Source organism: Anabrus simplex, chromosome X (assembly GCF_040414725.1).
Source record: "Anabrus simplex isolate iqAnaSimp1 chromosome X, ASM4041472v1, whole genome shotgun sequence".
Lineage (NCBI taxonomy): Eukaryota > Metazoa > Arthropoda > Insecta > Orthoptera > Tettigoniidae > Anabrus > Anabrus simplex.
The window spans coordinates 221,721,794-221,748,427 of record NC_090279.1 but is presented as its reverse complement, the minus strand read 5'-3'; the positions used below and the strand labels follow the sequence as shown (position 1 = coordinate 221,748,427).

The 26,634-nt window shown below is 39.2% G+C and overlaps 2 protein-coding genes across 2 annotated transcripts in view; both read right to left on the bottom strand.

Annotated features, from left to right (window-relative positions):
* Window positions 1-26,634, bottom strand: part of wkd (whacked) — a 569,688-nt gene that overhangs the window by 190,558 nt on the left and 352,496 nt on the right. The gene's annotated exons all lie outside the window — the stretch shown is intronic.
* On the bottom strand, window positions 595-17,963 carry fabp (fatty acid binding protein). Its single transcript, XM_067159182.2, has 3 exons — window positions 17,811-17,963; window positions 4,657-4,928; window positions 595-706 (listed from the first exon to the last, which is right to left on the bottom strand). The coding sequence occupies exons 1-3, from the start codon at window positions 17,884-17,886 to the stop codon at window positions 656-658; spliced, it is 399 nt and encodes a 132-aa protein (XP_067015283.2). The 5' UTR covers window positions 17,887-17,963; the 3' UTR covers window positions 595-655.

The window sequence follows — 26,634 nt, the reverse complement described above, 5'->3', positions numbered from 1 at the left end:
TATGACCAACAATGCGGCAGCTGGTCCAGCACACAATATTCCCATGCCATGTCACAAGATGATCACTGATTTGGCACACAATTTTATGGCCACAAATATTTGCAAGATACATATGATAAGAAAAGCCTTCAGTGATGTTACTTTGCTACGACCTAGAAGAAACACCAGTCATTTGAAACTAACGTATATAGAAGATGACTGGTTACACAAAACTGATGATGCAGGCAGGACACACGATGTTCCCTGACTCATAAACCTAGAGCATGACTTGCACCAAGTTAACAACGAAGAAATGTACCTAGTCTCAACTACAAGGTATAATCTCGATTACCGTTCATAATGTTTCTACAGTGACAAAGCCGTTGATCTCTGTCTCTCTCCACTTCATTTACAATCCAAAGTCAGCCGAGGTGAGTGACAGTGTCGCACAGACACTGAGATGATCAAACTGACAAACTGTACTAGGTCATCAGTAGAAGCAAGGACATTGATAGTTCATATGTTTGAGTTTCACATTTCCAATGCCTTGCCTTAAAAATTTAGGATAGGAGATCAGCTCATTGGCTGGAGGGAATTAATAACAAAAACAACAAGTTTTATAACATCAGTTTTATTACAAAAATAATGAAAGTGAGTGGAGATGAGCAGTCTCAGGTTACTGAGGCTTGTATATCCTCGTGGCAACAACGTCTCCAGCGGTGAGAGTCTGAAACATGGAGAATATATCTGATATTGAAAAAGCAAAGCAAGTTGCTGCAAACAAAATATACCAGCACAATACAAACATGTTGTATTGTATTGTAATGTTTTATACTCAACATAGGACATTATACAAAGAAAAAATGAGCTTTTCTGTGTTTCAGAATGTACTCATCCTTTCTCCAGTTGACAACACTCTACCTTTTGCCCTTGTATTCTCACATGTGAGTCGCTGAGAATCTTAATTTTGTCTGTTTTCTTCTTGAGATCTTTTAGTGTTATTTGTAGTTCATTAAGATCATTCTTCATTTCTGAGATCCATTTAATCCTGGTATTGCTATTTCATATTTTTTCTACTAATTCTAGTTTCTGGTGTTCTAATAAGATGTCCAAAAAGTGAGATCTGCTTCTTTCTAATTATGCTCAGTATTGATTCGATTTCCTTATAAACTGTTATTATTTGAAGCTATTCTCCAATGGCAATTCACTTGATATTGTTTCATTCATTCATAACTCTTCATCACTTCAGTTTTCTTTGGCACCATTATTCCTTCATTTTCTTGTTAAGGGCTTCTTTCTTTTCAGGCGTCCAACGTTGTTTCTCCTCAGTCGCTGTTTCTGGCTCTAGGAACCCCTCAAATGTGCGTATCTTGTTTCTGAAAGTGGTTCTGTTGTGGCTGTCTTGATTCATGATCCTTCTTGGTGTTAACAAACCATTTGTCATAAGAGTCGCCTGTCCTATTGGTTAAAATGTTTCTTAGTGAGTCTGTCATCAGGCATTCTTGAAGTATGTCCAAAGAATTGTTTGCATATTGTATCTGAAATCCTGCTGCATATATACTTCTTTGTTACTGCATAACAGGCATGTGTGAGAACATCTTTTTGGTCCGAGAATTGTTCTTAAAATCTTTCTTTCCTTCTTCTCGATTTCTTCAATGTCTTTTCTGGATGTTAATCCTAGGCATACTGAAGCATACAGGCACATTGGTTGGATTACTGCCTGATAGTGCCTTAGTTTGGTCATAATAGAAACTGCTTTCTTGTTGTATGTGTGGAACGCAAGCTCCATTTTCCTGGCTCTCTCAAGGTTTTCTTCTTTATCGAGCCCTTTAGGCTGAAGTATCTCACCAAGGTACTCTTACTCTCCTTTGTTGTCATTAAGTATCTTGGGGCTCCTTTAATGGTGGTCATGAAATGGGTCTTTTCCATCAGTATTTGAAGGTCAGTTTTCACTATTATCTTCTAAAGTGTGAACTTGTTTATTTATACACGTAATTCTTTCTATCTTAGTATTTTATCAATTTCAGCTGCATTAGTAGTTTTCAAAATAATTTCACTTACATAAGTCACCTCTGGTTGTGTGACTGCTTTATTCTGTCTCAATTTTGATGCAGTTGATAATCTTTTTTTGTTGTATGCGCTTTTGGTGACATAATTTACTTTGTTTTATTTATTTATTCTATTTTGCCAGGTTGGTTTTTTTGTTTTAAATTATAAGTTACAATTTCACCTAAATAGTTAAATTTATCAACAATTTTGATTTCATCTTTCTGAATATTAATTTTATTTTTGAGTCATGGATCAGGTTTTTCAAAAGAAATTCTAAGACCTAGAGATCTGATTTGATGCTCAGTTGTTGGATAATAATGCAAGGCCATCAGCAAACCCCAAACATTTAAAAGTAAGTTTTGATTTAGAACTTCCAATTTTTATGTTTTTAGGATTCTGTTTGAACCATTCCCTCATTACATATTGAAGATTTGAGACCAAAAGGGAGGTTCTTTTATGGGCCATATGCATGGTTTCTGAAGGTGCTACATGAGACCCTTATTACTGACGGAACCAGTCTGATATCAGATCCACCTTCAATGCAAATGTCTTGCAAAAATTGATGAAGAAGCATGGAATTGTTTCTCTTGCTATGATCACAAGACTCTTTTTTCTCGTTCACATCTTCAGGCCGACTTTTGTGGGACTTGAACCGTATGGTTGGGACTGTTATATATCCCTCTGAAAAACCAGGTTTGAAAGCTAGAAAGTCAATCTTGTCTTCTTTTCCTACATCGTCCATGTTTTCTTCGACTCATGACACAGACCATGGCATGAATTTCTCAGAAATCATTGCAGAACATAAGCTCTCCGTGGCAGCACCTGCGAGTTAGACTGAATAAGGCTGATATGTTCGCTACCAGACAGACGTTCCAGGGTACTGGTGGAATAACTTCTCAGTCACCTTCTTGAAAAACTTACATCTCACTTTCCGTGTATCTGCTGGAGTCCTGATACTGACAGACTGACATTTTAGTGAAGGTTGTCAGAAGAAACATTACTGTGCTCGCCGAGGTGCACACAACAAATACATCCACATGTTCTTTGAGGGCATTTCTTATCATGATATCTGCATCGGTAAGGAAGGTTTAATAGTTGGAACCATTTGTATGGGGAATACCAAAGTCGGTTAACTTCTGATCAAATTGTAGAGGGGGAATAAACAAATTTCAGGAATAAATTGTCAAAAATTACGAGTGTTTGCAGCATGGATTCCCCACCTTCCCAAGGACTTTCTACTTGGTAAAGATAATACAGTCACATTGGTCATGTAAAAGGTGAGATTAAATAAGGTTTTATGGAGATCCTTCGGGAGAGAGTTAGAGGCCAATGCTATCTCAGTATTAAATTTAGCTCCCAAATTGTGAATAGAAGCATCTTTACTTACACATTGTGTATTTCGTTACCTTGACTTTTCTAGGAATCTGACCTTTCTCAGAACAGATTCCACTGTATTTTGTTATGTTTATTTCTAGGTTGATTTCTTTGAATAGTACAGTCGTGTATTTACAGGTGCTAATGCCACCAACATTCACCAGAACGTCTTTCATAAAATGAGCACATGCTGTGATTCTCTCTGCACCAAGAACAAATTGGATCTTCTTCGAATCAAGTAGTCCTCGTGTGGGTCCCACACACTGGAAATACTGTGGTCTTAACAGAGACTCATGCGTCCTCTCCTTCTTGTACTGCCTTCTCCATTACTAAAGGTTAGCCACAATCATAGCGAAGTCTGTATGATGTTCATCAGTCTACTCGAATCCAGTCCTGCCGTAAGCTTGTCAGCCAAGAGTGCTTCCTTCCACTGCCATCAGTTTTACTCTGCATGATCAATTTAAGTACAACAACCCCTAAATATTCTCATTACCAAGTGAAGAGATCTGTAGCCCAATATTAACTCCTAGGTACTTAGTGTTACCGATGAGGCACTTTCACCCCATCAATACAGTCATTAGAACTGAGAGGACTTTTCCTCTTGCTGAAGATAATACAATCACTTTAGTCTTGGAACTGATGATTTTCATACCATACTCACAGGACATACTTTGAGGTGATGTGATATTACAGTAGATTGCAGGCTTTCAGCACAATCTGCCATTAACACCAAACTGCTCGGTATTTTCCCATCTAACTGGATCCCTCCCTGCCATTTTACATTTCACAGTGAATCATCCAAGTCTAACCCTTTTAAGTGTCCATTTCACCATCATAGAAATATCTTTGAATGCCTGTAATAATCTCTCTCTCTCTCTAGTCATCAGCTGTGAGGCTGGTTGGCACCAGGTCTCCATTCTTCACATTTCAGTTCGTAGTAGGAGTCACATCTCACGTCATGTACTCTAATCTTGGTCATCCTGTATGGAACCCTCTATTATTTTCTTCAATAACCCATCATGTCTAAGCACAGTATAGGCCCTATTAGATGATCCTGACATCTTTTTATTTGTGTCATAAAACATCTTCTCAGTCCTGCTCTTCGGAACAGCTCTTCATTCGTGACCATTTCTCTCCAACTAATTTTCAGTAATCTCCAAGTTTCACATACTAGTAGTCTCCTTTTATCCCTTTCAAGTTTCACTTCCTTGTAAAGCAATAACCTACCCTTGACAAAAATAAAGTTATACTCACTATTTTGAGCTGGTCGTCGCTGAACTCATAGACGAGGGTTGTCTGTTTGTCTCCCTTCTGGATGTGATTCAGCTTATTTCCTTCCTGAGTGATGACGGACTTAACTTTGCGGCCATCTAGCGTCACTTCATCAAATTCCTCACCCAGTTTGAACTTTATCTGTGTGCTCTTCACCTTTGAGTCTGACGAAAACGTGTAGGTGTCTCCATTCACCTGGAGCTCGACCACGGGCGTTAAGGTCATCCCTACTTTACGAGTGACAGCTCCAACACCTGCAACACAAGATAAGATAAACTGTCGACATGGGTATTAAATTGCTGTATAAAGATGAACACAATGGTAGGTGGTGTGGCAAGAGGAGACGTGTTTCTTCACTTTATCCATACTTCCCATTTCAAGACGGTCTGCACACCTAATGAAGCTGGGAAGTGTAGACGAGCTCCACAAGAACTGGGATTGAGGATGTTGATGATGATGATAATAGTAATAATAATAATGTGATGAGGGAATATCAAGCGGGTTTTAGGAAAGGACGTTTGTGTGCTGAACAGATATGGATTTTTTTTTTCAATTTGCTTTACGTTGCAGCGACACAGATAGGTCTCATGGCGATGATGGGATAGGAAAGGCTTAGGAATGCGGAAGGAAGGGGCTGTGGCCTTAATTAAGGTACAGCCCCAACATTTGCCTGCCGTGAAAATGGGAAAGCATGAAAAACCATCTTCAGGGCTGCCGAGAGTGGGGTTCGAACCCACTATCTCCCGGACGCAAACTCACAGCTGCATGGCCAACTCGGCCAGTGATATGGAATCTGAAGATCCGCAGAAGCAATAGCATGATAGTTACCTTCCTCAATCTGAAGAAAGCGACAGACAGACCTTGTTTGACAGGAAGTCCAGAGAACTGATTATGTCACAGTTAAGGTGAAATTCCTGTCCCTTTTCAAGCACACACAGGTGCTCTCTCCTCTTCTGTTTAACTTGGTTTTAGATCAGAGAGTGGGAAAAGGATATTACAGGCACCACATAACCATTGGGACTGGTGGGAACAAATTTAAAGTGAAATGCTTGGCTTTCACAGAGCATGGAGGAAACTAGGTATGCTATCGAGATATTAGATAGAATAGCATCACAGGCAGGCCATTTGAGAATACCAAGTATATGCAGAATTTGCAGCAAAAGTGCAAGAAAGATAACACTGAATTGGCATCTGGAACAAGTTCCCAGGTATCTTTTTTATCTTAGAGAAATAATTCTTATTGGCCAATACAGAAAGGTCCTCAATACTTCAGAGGGCATTTAGACGGACATGGGATCACTGCAATAAACGAGGAACATCACGTAATGCTAAATTGAAACAATTATTGTACCAGAAGCTCAATATGCATCAGAAAACTTAACTTTAGGAGGTCATTCTAAAATTGCAGATATTGAAAAACAACAACATAAAATTCTTAGAAAAAGTTTTGGCCCCCTACAAGGAAATGGAATTTGGATCAAAACGTGAACTGCAGAGCTCTATACTTACACACATATTTTCACCAATAATGTACGGAGGAGACATATGAAATTTTTTGGACATAATGGATAATAATAGACTCACAAAAAGGTTATTCAATGTAATAAATTCCCAAAACAGGAGAATAAATTGGTAGGAGGAAACAAGAGGAGAGCTGAATGGATTGAACATGACAGTGTTCGCAACCTCAGTAAATAAAGACACAGCAGTGGTGAGAGGCAGCACAGTCAATGAACGAGTTCCAACATTCTCAACTAGGAAACTGCAGTCAGGTACTTAACATCTCAGCAAGCGAAAGCACGAGGTGCACCATGTTAGAGAGTGCCTACACCTCCATGTAGCACTACAACTCAGTAGTCAGAGACTCTGAGTGCTTCTTGGTAAATAGAAAGGGCCCACTCAGGAAGAGAGGAAGATCTTGAGGATACTAGGACCCATAAGAGAGGAGCATGCCACAACAACAAACATGGGGACGATGTAGTCACGTGTATAAGGAAAAGGCGACTTAACATGGCCCACCTGAAACCCTGCAGGATCACCAACAGAATCCTCAGAGTGACAAGTAGGGGAAAAGATCACCTCAGTAGAGAACAACAGATCCCATTAGAGATGACAGAGAACAAGCACAAAGTGGACAGATCGAAGGGAAGAGGCGCACAGCCAGAAAATTAAACTGTACTGGGCAAGAAGACCACAGGCCAAAATGAACCAAATGTAGCGTGTTCAAGAATTTTAATTTGAAGCAATCTAACTGCTCGAAAATTCACATATGCTGTGACGCACAGGCGAAGGCATGGAATTCTAGCAGTGCAAGTTCATCATATCTCTAGGCCAAGTAAATGTCAGAGTAAATCTCTTGGCTGAGTTTTTAATGAATTTTGTCAGGTAAACAGCAAACATGTAACCGTAGATGTTTTATCATACAACGGAGTGTCAAATGCTATCTCGAGATCCAGAGGCCAATGGGACTGGTGAAGAGAGCACCTGTCATCACTCGAGTTTCCCTACTTCCTGTCAGTTGGTAAATACATGTTGCTGCAAGCTAGGAATGTTCCTGACACAGCATAATGTCATTTCTCTCACTCTCTTCCCCTCCATCCTCTTTACATGTCCAAACAATCTTAGTTTATCATTTCTCTCATTTAGCTTTTTCCATTCCAACATCTTCGTTTATTACTCTTATCTATCCTACTTCTTAGGTATTTCATTTCACTGGCTTCAATTCTCTGTGCTTATCACTGCCCAGGTCTCAATATGGCTGCATTCTGCATTACATTATTCCGGACAAGGTTTCTTACATATTGATGTCAACAAGGATGATAACGTCCACCTATTCAATACTGTATATTACATTGTATTGGGCCATCTTCAGCCTTAAATTATAAATGGAAAAGGACATTGAATAAAACACCAACATCTAATATAACACTATTGGCATGTCTTGAAGCATTGATGAAATATGTAGTGCATACACAGGAGTTCATTAAAATTGATGTTACTTGCACATATGTCCAGCACTTGTGTGTCAAGTTGCTCGTGCAGCTGTGAGCTTGCATCCAGGATATAGTGGCTCTGAGCCCCACTGTCGGCAGCCCTGAAGATGGTTTTCTGTGGTTTCCCATTTTCACACCAGGCAAATGCTGGGACTGTACCTTAATTAAGGCCACGGCTGCTTTCTTCCCACTCCTAGCCACCATTGCCATAAGATCTATCTGTGTCGGGCGACGTAAAGTAAAAAGGAAAATAGAAGAAGAATAAAAAATCCTTGTTGATAGAAAGGTATTTTGTATTCATTCCCTACTGTCAAGGTTTTCATTGCCAATATGAACAATACAATCTGGCTGTCACCCAGGTGGCAGATTCTCTATCAGTTGTTTTACTAGATTTTTCTTAAATACTTCCAAAGAATTTGAAAATCTTTTGAACTTCTCCCTAGGCAAATGATTCCACTTGCTAATCCCCCTTCTTATGAAGGAATATTTTTCCCAATTTGTACTTTTTTTTTTTTTTTTTTTTTTTTGCTAGGGGCTTTACGTCGCACCGACACAGATAGGTCTTATGGCGACGATGGGATAAGAAAGGCCTAGGAGTTGGAAGGAAGCGGCCGTGGCCTTAATTAAGGTACAGCCCCAGCATTTGCCTGGTGTGAAAATGGGAAACCACGGAAAACCATCTTCAGGGCTGCCGATAGTGGGATTCGAACCTACTATCTCCCGGATGCAAGCTCACAGCCGCGCGCCTCAACGCGCACGGCCAACTCGCCCGGTCCAATTTGTACTCTGCAATTCCAATTTCATCTTCACAATGTGATCTTTCCTACTTTTAAAAACACCATTCAAAGCTTATTTGTATTCCAAAGTCATTCCACGCCCTTTTTCAACTGACAGCTCGGAACACACCACTTATTGCAAGTAATGAAAATCATTTTATTTTCCGTATTGAAAGAATCTCAATAATAATAATAATAATAATATAAAAGAATTTATTGGACTCCAACCTATTCAATACATCCATTTTAACGATGTTTAACTAAAAATGTTAACATCCAGTAATGTATTGAATAGGTTGGAGTCCAATAAATTCTTTTATATTATTATTATTATTATTATTATTATTATTATTATTATTATTGACACACCACTTAGTCGAGCAGCTCGTCTCCTTTCTCCCAAGTCTTCCCAGCTCAAACTTTGCAACATTTTTGTAACGCTACTCTTTTGTCAGAAATCGCCCAGAACAAATCGAGCTGCTTTTCTTTGGATTTTTTCCAGTTCCTGAATCAAGTAATCCTGGTAAGAATCCCATACACTGGAACCATACTCTAGTTGGGGTCTCACCAGAGACAAATATGCTCTCTCCTTTACATCCTTACTACAACCCCTAAATACTCTCATAACCATGTGCAGCGATCTGTACCCTTTATTTACAATTCCATTGTGATTACCCGAATGAAGATCTTTCCTTATATTTATACCTAGGTATTTACAATGATCCCCAAAGGTAACTTTCACCCCATCAACGCAGTAATTAAAACTGAGAGGACTTTTCCTATTTGTGAAACTCACAACCTGGCGTTTATCCCTGTTTATCATCATACAATTGCCTACTGTTCATCTCACAACATTATCGAGGTTATTTTGCAGTTGCTCACAATCTTGTAACTTATTTATTACTCTGAACAGAATAACATCATCTGCGAAAAGCCTTATCTCTGATTCAACTTCTTTACACATATCATTGATATATGTAAGAAAGCATAAAGGTCCAATAATACTGCCTTGAGGAATTCCCCTCTTAATTTTTACAGGGACAGATACAGCTTCACATACTCTAATTCTCTGAGTTCTATTTTCTAGAAACAGAGCCACCCATTCAGTCACTCTTTTGTCAAGTCCAATTGCACTCATTTTTGCCAGAAGTCTCCCATGATCTACCCTATCAAATGCCTTAGACAGGTCAATCGTGATACAGTCCAATTGACCTCCTGAATCCAGGATATCCACTATATCTTGCTGGAATCCTACAAGTTGAGCTTCAGTGGAATAACATTTCCTAAACCCAAACTGCCTTTTGTCAAACCAGTTATTAATTTTGTAAACATGTCTAATATAATCAGAAAGAATGCTTTCCCAAAGCTTACATACAATGCAAGTCAAACTGACTGGCCTGTTATTTTCAGCTTCATGTCTATCACCATTTCCTTTATACACAGGGGCTACGATAGCAACTCTCCATTCATCTGGTATAGCTCCTCCGACCAAACAATAATCAAATAAGTACTTCAGATATGTTACTATATCCCAACCCATTGTCTTTAGTTTATCCCCAGAAACCTTATCAATTCCAGCTGATTTCTAGTTTTCAAATTTTGTATCTTACTGTAAATGTCGTTGTTATTATAGATAAATGTTAATACTTCTTTAGTATTAGTCACCTCCTCTATCTGGACATTATCCTTGTAACCAACAATCTTTACATACTGCTGGCTGAATACTTCTGCCTTTTGAAGATCCTCACATACACACTCCCCTTGTTCATTAACGATTCCTGGAATGTCCTTCTTGGAACCTGTTTCTGCCTTAAAGTACCTATACATACTCTTCCATTTTTTACTAAAATTAGTGTGGCCACCAATTATGCTTGCCATCATGTTATCCTTAGCTCACTTCTTTGCTACATTCAATTTCCTAGTAAGTTCCTCCAATTTCTCCTTACTTCCACAGCCATTTCTAACTCTATTTCTTTCCAACCTGCACCTCCTTCTTAGTCTCTTTACTTCTCTGTTATAACATAGTGGATCTCTACCATTCCTTATGACCTTTTAAGGTACCAACCTATTTTCACATTCCTCAACAATTGCTTTAAACCATCCCAGAGTCTGTTTACATTTTTATTTACCGTTTTCCACCGATCATAGTTACTTTTTAAATCTCCCTCATGGCTGTTTCATCAGCCATATGGTACTGCCTAATAGTCCTAACTTTTATCTCTTCCTTTCTTTCACATTTATTTTTAATTACCACAAAAACTGCTTCGTGATCACTAATACCATCTATTACTTCGGTTTCTCTATAGAGCTCATCTGGTTTTACCAGCACCACATCCAGAATATTCTTCCCTTTAGTCGTTACCTTCCCAATTGACATTTGGTAAATTGAGATCACCCGCTACAATCACGTTCCTTTCCTTATCGTTTCCCACATAGCTGATTATCTTATCAAATAATTCTGAATCAGCTTCAGCGCTACCCTTTCCCGCTCTGTACACTCCAAAGATATTGAGTTGCCTGTTATCTTTAGAGAAGAGCCATACCCCTAAAATTTTGTGTTTGTCATTTTTAACTTTTTCGTAGCTTACAAATTCTTCTTTCACGAGAATGAATACTCCCCCTCCCCTAATTCCTATCCTATCTCAACGATACACCCTCGAGTTCCATGAGAAAATTTCTGCACCATTATATCATTTCTCAGCCACGATTCAACTCCTATTACAATATCTGGTAAATATATATCTATTAAATTACTTAACTGTATTCCTTTTTTTACAATACTTCTACAGTTGAGCACTAAGTCATCCCTACTTGATTTACAGTTCCCTGTTCCCTTAACACCACTCCCTAGGCCACCCTGTTTCCCTGAATGTATCCGCCTATAACGCTTCTAAACAAATTTCCTAACTTATATGTACCACTGCGGTTTAAGTGAAGGCCATCTTAGCGCAGATCCCTATCTCCTACCCACCCATTAGGATCTAGAAATTTTATTTCCAGTTTCCCCACATACCCACTTTGTAGTCTCATTTAAATCCCCAATCACCTTCCAATCAGTATCCCTCTTACACAGTAATCCACTGATAACAATCTCCGCTTCCTTAAACTTTACCCGTGCTGCATTTATCAGATCCCACACATCCCCAACTATGTTGGTACTTATAGCTGCTTGTGTTACGTTATTAGTACCAACGTGAAACACTACCACTTTCTCCTTTCCCTCCTCCTTCGCTTCTACTTTCCTTAACATCTGCCTTAACCTAATTCCTGGATAACACTCTATCCTAGTACCGTTTCCTCCACACACTTTCCTGACATGTCTAACGATAGAATCCCCCATGACCAGATCCTCAACCCTACCCACCTCTCATTTAAATAGCCCTTCGTGTCACACTGACTCAGATTTAAATTCCAGCACAATGGAAAATATATTGTTGAAAGAAAACTATACAAGATATTAACGTGAAATTTTGTCATAAGGTGAAGGAATACATAGATTAGTTGTGGAGGTTTGGTGTGAAGGTATTGCTCATCATCACTCTCTGAGTCCCTAGTGGTATATACATTTCCTGACTCATTAACACTAATTACACTCAACAATTCCTCACACAAATTATCGTCTTCTAATTCCTGAAGATCTTCACTTACACTATCGTTCGAATCACTATCAAAAACACTGTTAATTAACTTCACTAATTCTTTGTGTTCAGAAATGTGTGCGCTGTTAGTTGCCATATTGACTACTGGATTGAAAGGAATTTGATATATATCTGAGTCACCCTATACATGTGGTGTGAAGGTCAAGCAAGAGGAAACTTCGACATGCCTGCACGTCAACCTTCTAGTATTACATACTATCCACTTGTGCAGCACCTTCTAGTATACAAAAATGTAATGCAAGAGCCATTTGTTACAAAGTGAGTGGACTATAGAAATATATGTGAGCATTGGCAATGAGCGGGTCCAACTCGTCATGCAAGTTCATTGGGTTAAATTTGAAGATGGACATTCTAATAACTGAATGAGGATGTTGGGAAAAGGAAATCCCTAAGACTGGAAACTGTCGAGGTTGGTGGAGAATTCTCTCTCACTCAAGAAAACAGGGTGCAGCGTAAGTCACATTGATGTGGCTTATCAAACTGCTCAAAAAGTCAATCATTATTCTCGATGAATTGTAACCAACATTAGATCGCAGACTTGTGGGTCTTTGTGAATCAAGTCCTTGACTTAATCCAGGTCAGTCACGTTGGTAGCATCTCCTGCTCGACTAAGTCGCAAGGTGAATGCCGCTCAGTGCTATGGGGTTTCACACCCTTTCTGCTTGGTGGTTCAACATCTCACTGGCATCAACTGTACTCAGCCGCACACCAGAAACTAAGCAAAGAAATCAAGATAAAGCAGTTTTGTGAATGCTGGTGGTGATTATTGTTTCAAGAGAAAGTACAACTGGGTAACCATCTTCTGTTAACACTAATCAGAGAGTAAAATGGAAAATGAAGGTATCAACCAAAGAAAGGCAAGGGCAATTAAGGGTGTGAAGACGAAACAGTCCCAAGGCCTTGCAAATGTATTGGGGTTGAAAAAGAACAAGACTTGACCAAGGGAGGTCAGAAGGTCAGGAGCTTGGTGCAAATAAGTGCAAGCAATGTCAGGACTCAGCTAAGGGTCCCATGCTCCCAAGTTAAGACCACTGGCACAAGAGGCAGGATTTGAGTGCAATACAGGCTTTGTACATGGACCTGATTCCCAGCCGGGTCAGGGGTGTTTGTGTTTGTCCCGACACTCTCCTCTGATGTTCAGACATCATCCGTAGTAGAAGAGTGTGTTAAGCAGTTCCATTGTGAAACACATTTGATATATTTCCAATGTGTTATGAGAATGAGCAATGAAGCCGTTGTGGTCCACATTCTTCAGAAAAAAGGCACAAAGTGAGGATCATGCTTTGAGTGTTGTATCATCTTCTGCACCAGACAGCTTATTTTCAAGCATGAAAAACTAGCTGAGGTCAAAAAAGACCTCTGAGCGTTTAAACAATCTTTCAATCTTCATGAAGAGCCCAACTCTATAGCTAATGAGTTTGTTTCTAGGTCAGAGATATACAGTTTTCCTGTAAACAACATAGCCCATCTCTCTACTACTCTTTTCCTGCTTCTACCTTTTCTATACTCTCCTCCACTCTACCCATCCATATCTTTTGTGGTCTCTGTCAATAGTTTATTTGGAACTCAGTCTTCCCATACCATTTCAGACTCCTGGATAAACGTTTGGGAGAATACCAAGCAGGGTTCTTGTCCAGAATAAGTTTTTATTCTCAAATCATTGATCAAGGTTAGGAAAATGATGATGTAAACAAATATGGATTTCAAGAAGCTTTGTAATTCAGTGGATTGTGATACTCTTGTAAATATTCTGAGGGAGTTCAGAGTCGGTAGCATAGGGGATTATGATGATAGAACATGGTGCACGTATATAAGGACACTATACAAGTGAATTATGTTGATATTCAGATTGCAGTACAGAACAAGAACAATATGATCAAGGTGAATAGTTTTACAGTGAACGGTATGTTCAGTTTACACTCTAAAACCCAAGTTCTGATGCTTCTTAGAAAATAGATTCAACTGATCTCTTGGTTTTACAATTGTGTCTCTGTGAATGTTCAAAAGAGCCAACACATTCAGTCAATTTTCACTTGTTTATTGTCAGTTTTTAATTTTTTTGGGTAAAAAAATCCGAAGGGGGGGGTTAGCATTCTTACCCTCCCAGTAAAGCCCCCTTGGTTACGCCCCTGACTAGCTTTCATCTAACAGACCCTGACAGACTGTGTTCACAAGTCACAAATATTTGAAATTGGATCAGGAGTGCGATGGCCTCAAAGTGTTGTGGAGAAAGTCATCAGAGGACTGAGAAGATACCCACAGTGGAGTGAGAGTAGGCTGTAAAACACTCGTATCAGGACTTTGCTCATGATGTAGTGAACCTCACAACAAACAGAAAAGTATCTGGAGAACTGCACAATTTAACTATCTCAGTCAGATCATTACTTCCAATAGCAATGACAAGGAATCGCTAGCAGAAAGAGCGATGAGGTACCTACAGGTCCATGCAGAGTAGTCAGATCAATAGAGATCTCACAACTGAGAAAGGGGAAAGGAGATTTCTCATCAAAATTCTAGGGACCAAAGAAATTGATAGAGGGTTTTACATTCCATCTGAGATCCATTAGGGACATGTATGAGAGAACAGAGAACATTACCACCACACACCCAAAGAGACAGATGAGCATATAAAATACTCGCTCTTCAGAAAAATGGAAAACAGCTTAAAGAAGTGCACCAGGATCTAAAAAAGAAAGTTTTGAATTTAAGGGAGAATCCACGGTGACATCCTGCCAAACTGTTTGGCTCCACTGGTAAGAAAACAGTGTAAGCTTCTGAATGAAAACGGACAGGTAGCTTGTTTCCATGGTTTCTCATTTCCACACCAGGCAAATGCTGAGGCTTTAAGTAATTAAGGCCATGTCTGCTTCCTTCACATTCCTAGCCCTTTCCTATCTCATTGTTGCCACATCAATCACTACTGATCTGCATTTAAGGCAGTCGTCCAGGTGGCAGATTCCCTATCTGTTGTTTTCCTAGGCTTTTCTTAAATGACCGCAAATAAAATTCAATATTTATTGAACATCTCCCTTGGTAAGTTATTCCAATCCCTAACTCCCCTTCCTATAAATGATATTTGCCCCCATTTGTCCTCCTGAATTCCAGGTTTATCTTCATATTGTGATCTTTCCTACTTTTAAAGACATCACTTAAACGTATTCGTCTACTGATGTCAAATCACACCATCTCTCCACTGACAGCTCAGAACATCCCACTTAGTTGAGCAGCTCATCTCCTTTCTCCCAAGTCTTCCCAGCCCAAACTTTGCAACAGTTTTGTAACGCTACTCTTTTGTCGGAAATCACCCAGAACAAATCAAGCTGCCTTTCTTTGAATTTTTTTCCAGTTTTTGAATTAAGTAATCCTGGTGAGGGTCCCTTACACTGGAATTATACTCTAGATGGGGTCTTACCAGAGACTTGTATGCCCTCTCCTTTACATCCTTACTTCAACCCCTAAACACCCTCATAACCCTGTGCAGAGATCTGTACCCTTTATTTACAATCATATTTATGTGATCACCCAAATGAAGATCTTTCCTTATATTAACACCTAGGTACTTACAGTGTTTCCCAACAGGAATTTTCACCCCATCAACGCAGTAATTAAAACTCAGAGGACTTTTCCTATTTGTAAAACGCACAACCTGACGTTTAACCCCTTAGCCCACCATCCATCTCACAACACTATCGAGGTCACCCTGCAGCCACTCACAATCTTGTAACTTATTTATTACTCTGTACAGAAGAAAATCATCTGCAAACAGCCTTATCTCTGATTCAACTTCTTTACACATATCATTGATATATGTAAGAAAGCATAAAGGTCCAATAATACTGCCTTGAGGAATTCACCTCTTAATTTTTACAGGGACAGATACAGCTTCACATACTCTAATTCTCTGAGTTCTATTTTCTAGAAATATAGCCACCCATTCAGTCACTCTTTTGTCTAGTCCAATTGCACTCACTTTTGCCAGAAGTCTCCCATGATCTACCCTATCAAATGCCTTGGATAGGTTAATCGCAATACAGTCCAATTGACCTCCTGAATCCAGGATATCTGCTATATCTTGCTGGAATCCTACAAGTTGAGCTTCAGTGGAATAACCTTTTCTAAACACAAACTGACTTCTATCAAACCAGTTATTAATTTTGTAAACATGTCTAATATAATCAGAAAGAATGCTTTCACAAAGCTTACATGCAACTCATGTCAAACTGACTGGCCTGTAATTTTCAGCTTTATGTCTATCACCCTTTCCTTTATACACAGGGGCTACAATAGCAACTCTCCATTCATCTGGTATAGCTCCTCCGACCAAACAATAATCAGATAAGTACTTCAGATATGTTACTATATCCCAACCAACTGCCTTTAGTTTATCCCCAGAAACCTTATCAATTCCAGCTGATTTCTAGTTTTCAAATTTTGTATCTTACTGTAAATGTCGTTGTTATTATAGATAAATGTTAATACTTCTTTAGCATTAGTCACCTCCTCTATCTGGACATTATCCTTGTAACCAACAATCTTTACATACTACTGACTGAATACTTCTGCCTTTTGACGATCCTCGCATACACACTCCCCTTGTTCATTAACGATTCCTGGAATGTCCTTCTTGGAACCTGTTTCTGCCTTAAAGTACCTATACATACTCTTCCATTTTTTACTAAAATTAGTGTGGCCACCATTTATGCTTACCATCATGTTATCCATAGCTGACTTCTTTGCTAGATTCAATTTTCTAGTAAGTTCCTTCAATTTCTCCTTACTTCCACAGCCATTTCTAACACTATTTCTTTCCAGTCTGCACCTCCTTCTTAGTCTCTTTATTTCTCTGTTATAATATAGTGGATCTTTGCCATTCCTTACCACCTTTAAAAGTACAAACCTATTTTCACATTCCTCAACAATTGCTTTAAACCCATCCCAGAGTCTGTTTACATTTTTATTTACTGTTTTCCACTGATCATAGTTACTTTTTTTTTAACTCCCTCATGCCTGTTTTATCAGCCATATGGTACTGCCTAACAGTCCTAATTTTAATACCTTCCTTTCTTTCACATTTATTTTTAACTACAACAAAAACAGTTTTGTGATCAATAATACCATCTATTACTTCAGTTTCTCTATAGACCTCATCTAGTTTTACCAGCACCACATCCAGAATATTCTTCCCTCTAGTTGGTTCCATCACTTTCTGGATCAGCTGATCTTCCCATATTAACTTATTTGCCATTTGTTGGTCATGGCTCCTGTCGTTTGCATTACCTTCCCAATTGACCTTTAGTAAATTGAGATCACCCGTTACAATCACGTTTCTTTCCTTATCGTTTCCCACATAGCTGATTATTTTATCAAATAATTCTGAATCAGCATCTGCGCTACCCTTACCCGGTCTGTACACTCCAAAGACATCAAGTTGCCTATTATCTTTAGAAATGAGCCTTACACCTAGAATTTCATGTTTGTCATCTTTAACTTTTTCATTCCTTACATATTCTTCTTTCACCAGAATGAATACTCCCCCTCCTACCATTCCTATACTACCTCTACTATTCACACTCCAGTTCTGTGAGCATATTTCTGCATCCATTATATCATTTCTCAGCCACGATTCAACTCCTATTTTACTATCTGGTAAGTATATATCTATTAAATTACCTATCTGTGTCAGTGGACATAAGAAGAAAGAGCCTCACCTATGGCCTTCATGTACTCATCGAAGTTGGTGCTGGACTCGAGTTTGTACTTCTTGCCTGAGAATTGAGACACCATGTTGGCTGCTGTTGTGGAGACTGCTGATGCCTGGAGACACCCTCAGCTCCAGTGTTTATACTGCCATGATAAGGTGTTATCTCAACCTTTGATTAGTGAACAAGGACCAAAGGTGTCTGATAAAAGTGCATCAGACATCTCTTCAATCCAATGGCTCAGAATAGAACAGCTAACACAGCCAAATCCCTCCTCCTTACAGACGATATGAACAATCCGGTGACACAGGGGATTAGTGTAGTGATAGGAAGGGAGATAAAAGTGGCAATACTGAGGAGACTGGAAAGAGAGCACAGCAAGCACAGAGTTCTGTATTCCACCTTTTACAAAACAAGATGAGAATAGAGTTCAGGTGATGTGAATGGGAGAAGAAACCGAAAGGCCATAGACCGATAGACCACAAAAGAGGTGGATGGATGCAGTGGAGGAGAGTATAAAGAAGTACGGTATGCGTGATGATGGAGAGCTGCTAGAGTAGTCCCTGTGTATAAAGGAAAGGGTGATAGACATAAAGCTGAAAATTACAGGCCAGTCAGTTTGACATGCATTGCATGTAAGATGTGCGAAAGCATTCTTTCTGATTATTTTAGACATGTTTGCAAAATTAATAACTGGTTTGACAGAAGGCAGTTTGGGTTTAGGAAAGGTTATTCCACTGAAGCTCAACTTGTAGATTCCAGCAAGATATAGCAGATATCCTGGATTCAGGAGCTCAAGTTTTCCTCATCATGATTGACCTATCTAAGATATTTGACAGGGTAGATCATGGGAGACTTCTGGCAAAAAAGAGTGCAATTGGCCTTGACAAAAGAGTGACTGAATGGGTGGCTGTGTTTCTAGAAAATAGAACTCAGAGAATTAGAGTAGGTGAAGCTGTATCTGACCCTGTAATGATTAAGAGGGGAATTCCTCAAGGCAGTATTATTGGACCTTTATGCTTTCTTATATATATCAATGATATGTGTAAAGAAGTGGAATCAGAGATAAGGCTTTTTGCAGATGATGTTATTCTGTTCGGAGTAATAAATAATTTACAATATTGTGACCAACTGCAAAATGACCTCAATAATGTTGTGAGATGGACAGTAGGCAATGGTATGATGATAAGTGGGGTTAAAAGTCAGGTTGTGAGTTTCACTAATAGGAAAAGTCCTCTCACTTTTAATTAGTGCACTGATGGGGTGAAAGTTCCATTTGGGGATTACTGTAAGTTCCTAGGTGTTAATATGAGGAAAGTTCTTCATTGGGGTAATTACATAAAAGGGATTGTAAATAAAAGTTATAGATTTCTGCACATGGTTATGAGGGTGTTTAGGGATTGTAGTAAGGATGTTAGATCCAAGCAGTAGAAATGAAATTTTTAAGAACATTGGTTAAAAAGATAAGAAGAGATAGAATTCAAAATATTAAAATCAGAGAAGAGCTAAATATAGAACCGTTAGTACAGGACAAGACTGAGATGGTTCAGACATGTGTAAAGAATGGGAAAGGAACGAGTAGCAAGAAGGGAATTGGAAAGAGAAGTTAAGAGAAAGAGACCAGGTGGAAGACCGAGAAGAAGGTGGATGGATCAGATCTGGAAGGATATTAGAGAAGCTGGATTGGATGTGGAAGTAATAGAGCTGGAAAAGTGAAAGGACAGAAAGGAGTGGAGGAGGCTTGTTAACCACACCCGGGCGACTGGAGTGGGATGATGATGATGATGATGAGTAAGGATGTAAAGGAGAGGGCATATAAGTTTCTGGTAAGACCCAGTGTATGGGACTCTTACCAGGATTACTTGATTCAAGAACTGGAAAAAATCCAAAGAAAAGTAGCTCGATGTGTTCTGGGTGATTTCCCACAAAAGAGTAGCGTAACAAAAATGTTGCAAAGTTTGGGCTGGGAAGACTTGGCAGAAAGGAGACGAGCTGCTCGACAAACCTAACACTGTTTCTTAGTTTTAACTGTATCAATACGGTTCTATATGATGAAGTTCGTAAATTGTACTAAGAGGTATGTTCCGAGCTGTCAGTGGAGAGATGGCATGGATTGACATTAGTAGATGAATAAATTTGAGGGGTGTCTTCAAAAGTAGGAAATATCACAATATCAAGATAAAGTTGGAATTCAAGAGGACAAATTGGGGCAAATATTTGTTTATAGGAAGGGGAGTTAGCGATTGGAATGACTTAACAAGGGAGATGTTCAATAAATTTCCAATTTCTTTGCAATCTTTTAAGAAAAGGCTAGGAAAACAACAGATAGGGAATCTGCCACCTGGGCGACTGCCCTAAATGCATATCACTAGTGACTGATTGATTGAAGGAGGCCACACTGTAAATGGGAAATGAAGAAGTAAAACTGAGATCACGTTTCTTGTCAGCCCCTGATGAGCTAGTCCTAGATTCCTGATGAGAGCAGACGTATCCTATACTTCCTGACTGGAGATCTGCTGTTTCTTGCCTCTTTGATAATCATCTTCTTTATCAGTGCATGTTGATGGTGTTGGAAAAGATCAGTTCAGAACTGTATTTAGCTATCTGTTCCAGCCCTCTTCAGTGAAAAGTACATAGATTGACTTTTTAGTATTGTTAAAATTAATACAAAACTAAAGTTATGAACACAAATTATTACACAAAATTAGTGATAGATTTTGTCAGAAACTAGAACAACTTCATCCTTGCTCTGTCATTGCTAATCCATGTCAGTATCTTTCTAGTGACTAACTGGAACCTGGAGAACTCTTGAAGCCATTGTATGTACAAGCTTTGGCAGACAGTGTGAGCTTTCTGCGAACACACAACACAGAACAACCTAACTAACTAAAGTATACCACTTATCATACAGTTTAGCAAAGCAGAAATTTATAATCTCAGCAATGTTAGGCTTGGTTGGTCTCATTTGACTCAACCATTCATTTTAGATTCTAGAAATTTAGAGGATGTCGACCCCTAAACATGACCCTGTTTATAGTGGTCATACTGTTAATAATTAGTATTTTTATGCTACAGTTTGTGGTAAAATTAGAAACATTATTTTGAAATTAATTACATAATTTTTCATCATCATTTTGCTTTCCTCTCGTCGAGTTCCTGCTAGGTCAGGGTGTTGCCATTCCTCTTCAGTAATTGTATTCCAGTGCAGTCTTCTTTACAGTCCATCCATCCTGCTGTGGGCTTCCCTCTTGCCCTCTTTCCTTCTATCTTAGTCTCCTTCCCTCCTGCATCCTCATAACACATCCAAACCATCTCAATTTATTCTTCTATCACTCAGTTTTTCTGACCTCAACATGTCTCTCCTTGTCTTCCCTACCGTATTCCTCAGGAACTTTGTCTGACTGGTCTGAATTTTACTCTCATTTCCTGCTGTCAAAGTCCCAGTCTCTGATGCATACATTCATAGAACTTCTCTGTTCCACACCAGGTTTCGTTACCTTCTGCTGGTCTCCTTATCCAATCTTGCGTCTCGCATTATTTTACTTCCCAAACATTCAACAACCTCCCCTGATACTTGTGATCACCACTGCTTTTCTCTTCTCCACTCTCATTTTACTACTGTATTTCTCAAGAGTGTTATTTAAAGCCTCTTCTGTATTGTTGACTCCCCAGATCACTATGTCAGATAAGAGTATTTTCATATTCCCTCCATATCTTGCCTTTGTTTCCATTTGAATTTCATCCATAACAGTTATAAACACAAGTGTCTTAGTCCAGTTTGTTCTCCCCGCTACACACCTAGAACAGTTTTTATACATTGCTTTCACTAGTTCCCTTGAATGCTTCCACGCCTTTTCTCCATTAACTCTATCGTAAGCTTTCTCTAGATCAAGGAATACCACCACCAGATCTTTTTTCCATCCGTAATCTCATGGTAAATATAGGGTCCACCATTGACCTGCCCTGTCGAAATCTAAATTTCTTCCCACCCTTTCTCCGATCCTCCTTTCAATTATTCTCTCCAATACTTGTGACAACAGTGTAATTCCTTGATAATTGTCACATACCTCCCTGTCACCTTTACACCAATCATCAGGTACTTGCTTTTTCCTTAGCAGCGTATATAACCTGCCTTTATCATTTCCACAGTTCATCATCCCTGCTGCTTTTCCCATTTCCACCTATGCCATTGCAATATCACTCTCCATTTCTCAAATTCAATAGTTCATCTTTCCACCTATTCTTTTTCTGCTTTGATTACTTCCACTTGTTTTGTCAATCCATACAACATTCTTTTTCCACCATTTACATCATTTTCCAACTTTTGTGTGAATCTCTCCCAACATTTTTTCTCTTCCTCATTTACCACTTTTTTACACTTACTTTTCATTTCCTGGTAGTTAATCTTACTTCCTTCTTTCCTATCTCTATTCCATTCTTGCCATGCTTTCTTCTTTCATTTAACAACCTCCTTCACCTTTTCATTCCACCAAGGTGTCTCCTTTTCCTTCACTCTCGCCGAAGTTCTGCCACAAATCTTCTCTGATACAGGGATGTATTCCTCCTGACTGTCACACTCTGTGCTGTTACAGCCATTACCAGTTTATGATTTATTTTCTCAACCAAACTATTTTCGTCCTTTCACCCCAGCCTTCTTCTTTCTAAATCAAGTCTTGCCTAGTCAATCAAGTTGCCTCCCTTTCTGTAACCAAAAGGACCAATCATTTCCAACTTGTGCACCGAGGTCTCCCATGACTATCACTTCCACTCGCTGATTACTTCCCTATCGAAATAAATTACTTATTTATTTAAAGTCAAAAACTTCCTGGTTGGTCTGTATTGAACTGAGATTAGTTATTCACTCAGTAATCGTCATCATCATTCATTTCCCTCGTCCAGCTCCACATGTTTATGGCACTTTTCATTCTTCCTCTATCGAACCACCATTGCTCCAATCCAGGCTAATTAAACTATTCTTGTTCATTTTCAGCCGCCTAAATCTGTGTCTCCCTCTTCCTATTTGGCTCTCTATCATATGCTTCAGTATCTTTCCCTCTTCCATCCTCTCAACATGTCCAAATCATCTCCATTCTGTTGTAAAGCTTTTCCCCTTCTATTTCCTTTCTACGCCCTCTTTTCTCTTATACTTCTTAAACATTTCATTTCACTGGCCTGTTGTCTTTTTATCAGTGTCCAGTTCTCCAGGTTTTTCACACTCTAGTAATTCACTTCATAGGTACTTGAAGCTCTCCACAACTTCAACCTTTCTCCTCTAGTCAACACCATTGTCTTACTCTTTTCCATGCTTATTTTCTCTCCATAACATGTACTTCCTCTCTGTGCGCTCCCTTCAGCTGCTTGTCTCCCATAACACTTCCAGTGTCTGGACACAGCTTGCGCATATTCTATCATTCTGTTGCATTATATAGTACAAGGAGTGGCGACGTTCAGCAGGGCACTGTCTATTGTCCAGTGTGCCTTCTTCTACACTGCATTACATATAAATCCATTTGACTGAAAGTTTCATGAATTTATTTTGCAAACATCCTTGAAAATTATTTTAAAAATATGTAAAATTTGTTTTAACCTAATAAAAACTAGCAGCGAGGATAGGAATTGTTCCAGCTGCCAAAACCTATCACACTCCTATGGAGCAATGATTACTGACTGACAGATGAAATTAAATGATACTGGAGATTGATGCTGAGGAAAACCAGAGTACCCGGAGAAAAACCTCTCTCGCTTCTGCTTTGTCCAGCACAAATTTCACGTGAAATGGTGGTGGTCATTATTGTTTTAAGAGGAAGTACAACTGCGCAACCATATAACACTAATCAGAGAGAAAGAAAGGAAGGCTCAGACTCTTCTAAGAGTAAATATATCGACCAAAGAAAGACAAGGGCCACAAAGGACGTGAAAATGAAAGCTTGCCTAGGCCTTGAAATGTAATGCGATGGAACGCAGCCACGGAGGCTCCACCTTAACCTAGTAAAATATGGCCACACAATTAACTCTACTTTATTAAAACGTAACAGTATGTTGTGAAGCGTGTCCCTCTCTACACTAAGACAATGGTGAGGGCAGCATGAAACTGACATACCACCAGTGTCCAGAAACAAATGAACAGCCTCCTTTGAGATGTTAAGAATTCAAAGAAAGCATGAATAGCCCACACCGATCTTGGCCTGTGCTTTGAAGATCCAGTTCCCAAGGTCTTGGATGTGTAAGTTAGGAAATGAGGATGTGAGGCAAACTGGACACGTGATGGTGGCTTGGCTCATCAACAGTAAACACGTACAAACTGCTGGATTGCTGCTCGTCCTCTCAATTGGTCTGGCCAAAACCTTTCCTTCCTCTCATTAAAAACAAGCAGTCGTCCTCTCTTATCAGTGTAGCTGATTGCCTTTGCTCAATGATCATGAAGATAACAATATTTAATTACTTGGCAACACAGACCACTTTATCTTATCTTGTACTCTTCAACTTGACATCAAGAAGCTCCTACCTTACATCACACCTCCTTAAGTGGTGATCACTCACCAATGTCACAGGGGCGTGGATGTGGTCTGCTTGTATTTTGGCCGCGACCTCGATCTCGCACAGCTTCCAGCCACTGGCTGCCGCTCCCATCATATTCTGTCTCCATTCTCTTTGCATGTCCACCATACTACTTACACTAGTTCTCTAACATTCTCAGTAGATTTGTGTTATCCCTATTCATTACTCTGAGCATAGATAAGCTTCTAACATTTTTGACGAATGCTTTCATTTTTATCCCCAGCTCATCATTTATTCCATTTTCCTGTGGAAGCTCCAGTTGTTCCCCACAAATTGTTCATCTGTTCCTTATACAAGTCTGTACCGTTGCACCAATCTCAACCAAATTTTGTATACTTGTCTTTTAGTATCATGAGGGTAACCCCATCTCAGTGCCATACATTTGGGCCCTTTCGCACATTAACATAGACTGATATAAGTGAAATATTGAATTTGTCACTCAGGGACAAGACAAAGCTCATTGTAAGCCTTACCATGCGAAGAACAAAACTCAGTCATGGGCCCCAAAAACCATGTTTTTTAAGGGCCTAAAACAAACCGTTATGGAGATATTGGCATCACACTATCCCGCTCTAGGAATCAGATGAAAAAAATACCAACCGTAAGCATGACAACGTCAGCTCAAGAATTCTACAATGTAATACAGGTCTGGTGTCCGATGCAAGCTAGGCCAAGGGGAGATTGTGCAACACACATGACTGGCTGAAGGGAGTGGCATGTGAAAATAATCCATAGGTCGCTGAGATGAACAGTGACACTCAAGATGTCGTTTAAGTCCAAGTTCAGCCGCATTGGCACGGGGAGTGAAAAGTAAAATATCTAAAATAACCAAGATGTGTGTACAGTTCTCAACCAAACATACTGTGGAGGCAGGACTCCCCTAACATCGTGACAGTCTGCGTCTCAGTTCAGGCCCAGTTGGATTGGAGGTTGTAAAGGGATGTATGAGTTATATTCCAGCATAGCTGTTAAATAAACTTGCTGAACACATGACTTACTACACTATCTGGAAAAAATTATGTGAGGTAAGACACCCCTAGTGGAGGGGATGACATTCAACGAATATTACTGTTGAATCTGAAGTTTTTGGAAGAATACTGACACTCGAGATGCCTTTAATTAGAAGGCCCATCTCCCATCGGGAAGCGGGGGGGGGGGGGGTTAGAAGGTGTGATAAAGAAACTGTCTAATATACGCAAGATTATGTATGTATGTATGTGAACGCCTCTCAACTAAAACATAACAATAACTACAAAATAGTTCTTAAAATATCAGTCAATAAAGAAATCTTACCTAAAAGTGTCCGGCTCCATGGCTAAATGGTTAGCGCGCTGGGGACCCGGGTTCGATTCATGGCAGGGTCGGGAATCTTAACCCTCATTGGTTAATTTCGCTGGCACGGTGGCTGGGTGTGTGTGTTGTCTCCATCACCATTTCGTCCTCATCACGACGTGCAGGTCGCCTACGGAAGTCAAATCAAAAGACGTGCATCTAGTGAGCCGAACTTATCCTCGGACACTCCCGGCACTAAAAGCCATACGACTTTTTTTTTTTTTTTTTACCTAAAAGTAAATAACCAACAAAGTGCCGGGTAATATGACTAGTATGTAGATAAATGAGTCTTGTTTAATATTCATTCAATTGAAATGATTAACTTTCTGATTCTTCTTCTTTATGTGCTATCTCTGCATCAGAGAGTGGCGATCATCATTCCAATTCTTTCTTTGGAATCTGCTGTTAGGAGCAGAGACACAGTATCGAGTTCTGTCCTGTGATTAGCTGCCGGAGACGGTACAGAGTCACAGAGTTTCTGTCACTTGATAACCCCTATCTCCTTGCTTGTCAGTGTTTCTCACCCTGTTCGTCTCGTTCAGTGACACACCAGATTCTTCGTTTTGGTAAAGGCAGTCCTGGCTTGCTCAATGCGAACTTTGATTAGTACTATCCCACTGAAAAATATGTGCTCTTCCTAAAAGTAATTCTAAAAAACATGAATAGGTTGGTAGAAGAGAGGGAAAATGATTCATAGCAATTAAAATATCTGAAGAAATCTGGATTTATTATTATTATTATTATTATTATTATTATTATTATTATTATTATTATTATTATTATTATTATTATTATTATTATTATTATTATTATTATTATTGTTGTAGTAAAAGATGAAAGATAAGATCTTACGTAGCTATGCAACCTTCACTTACACCAGTTCAAAGATTCACCAAATAGCAAACCCACTCAAAAAACGAGATATGCAAATAGCCTTTAAAAC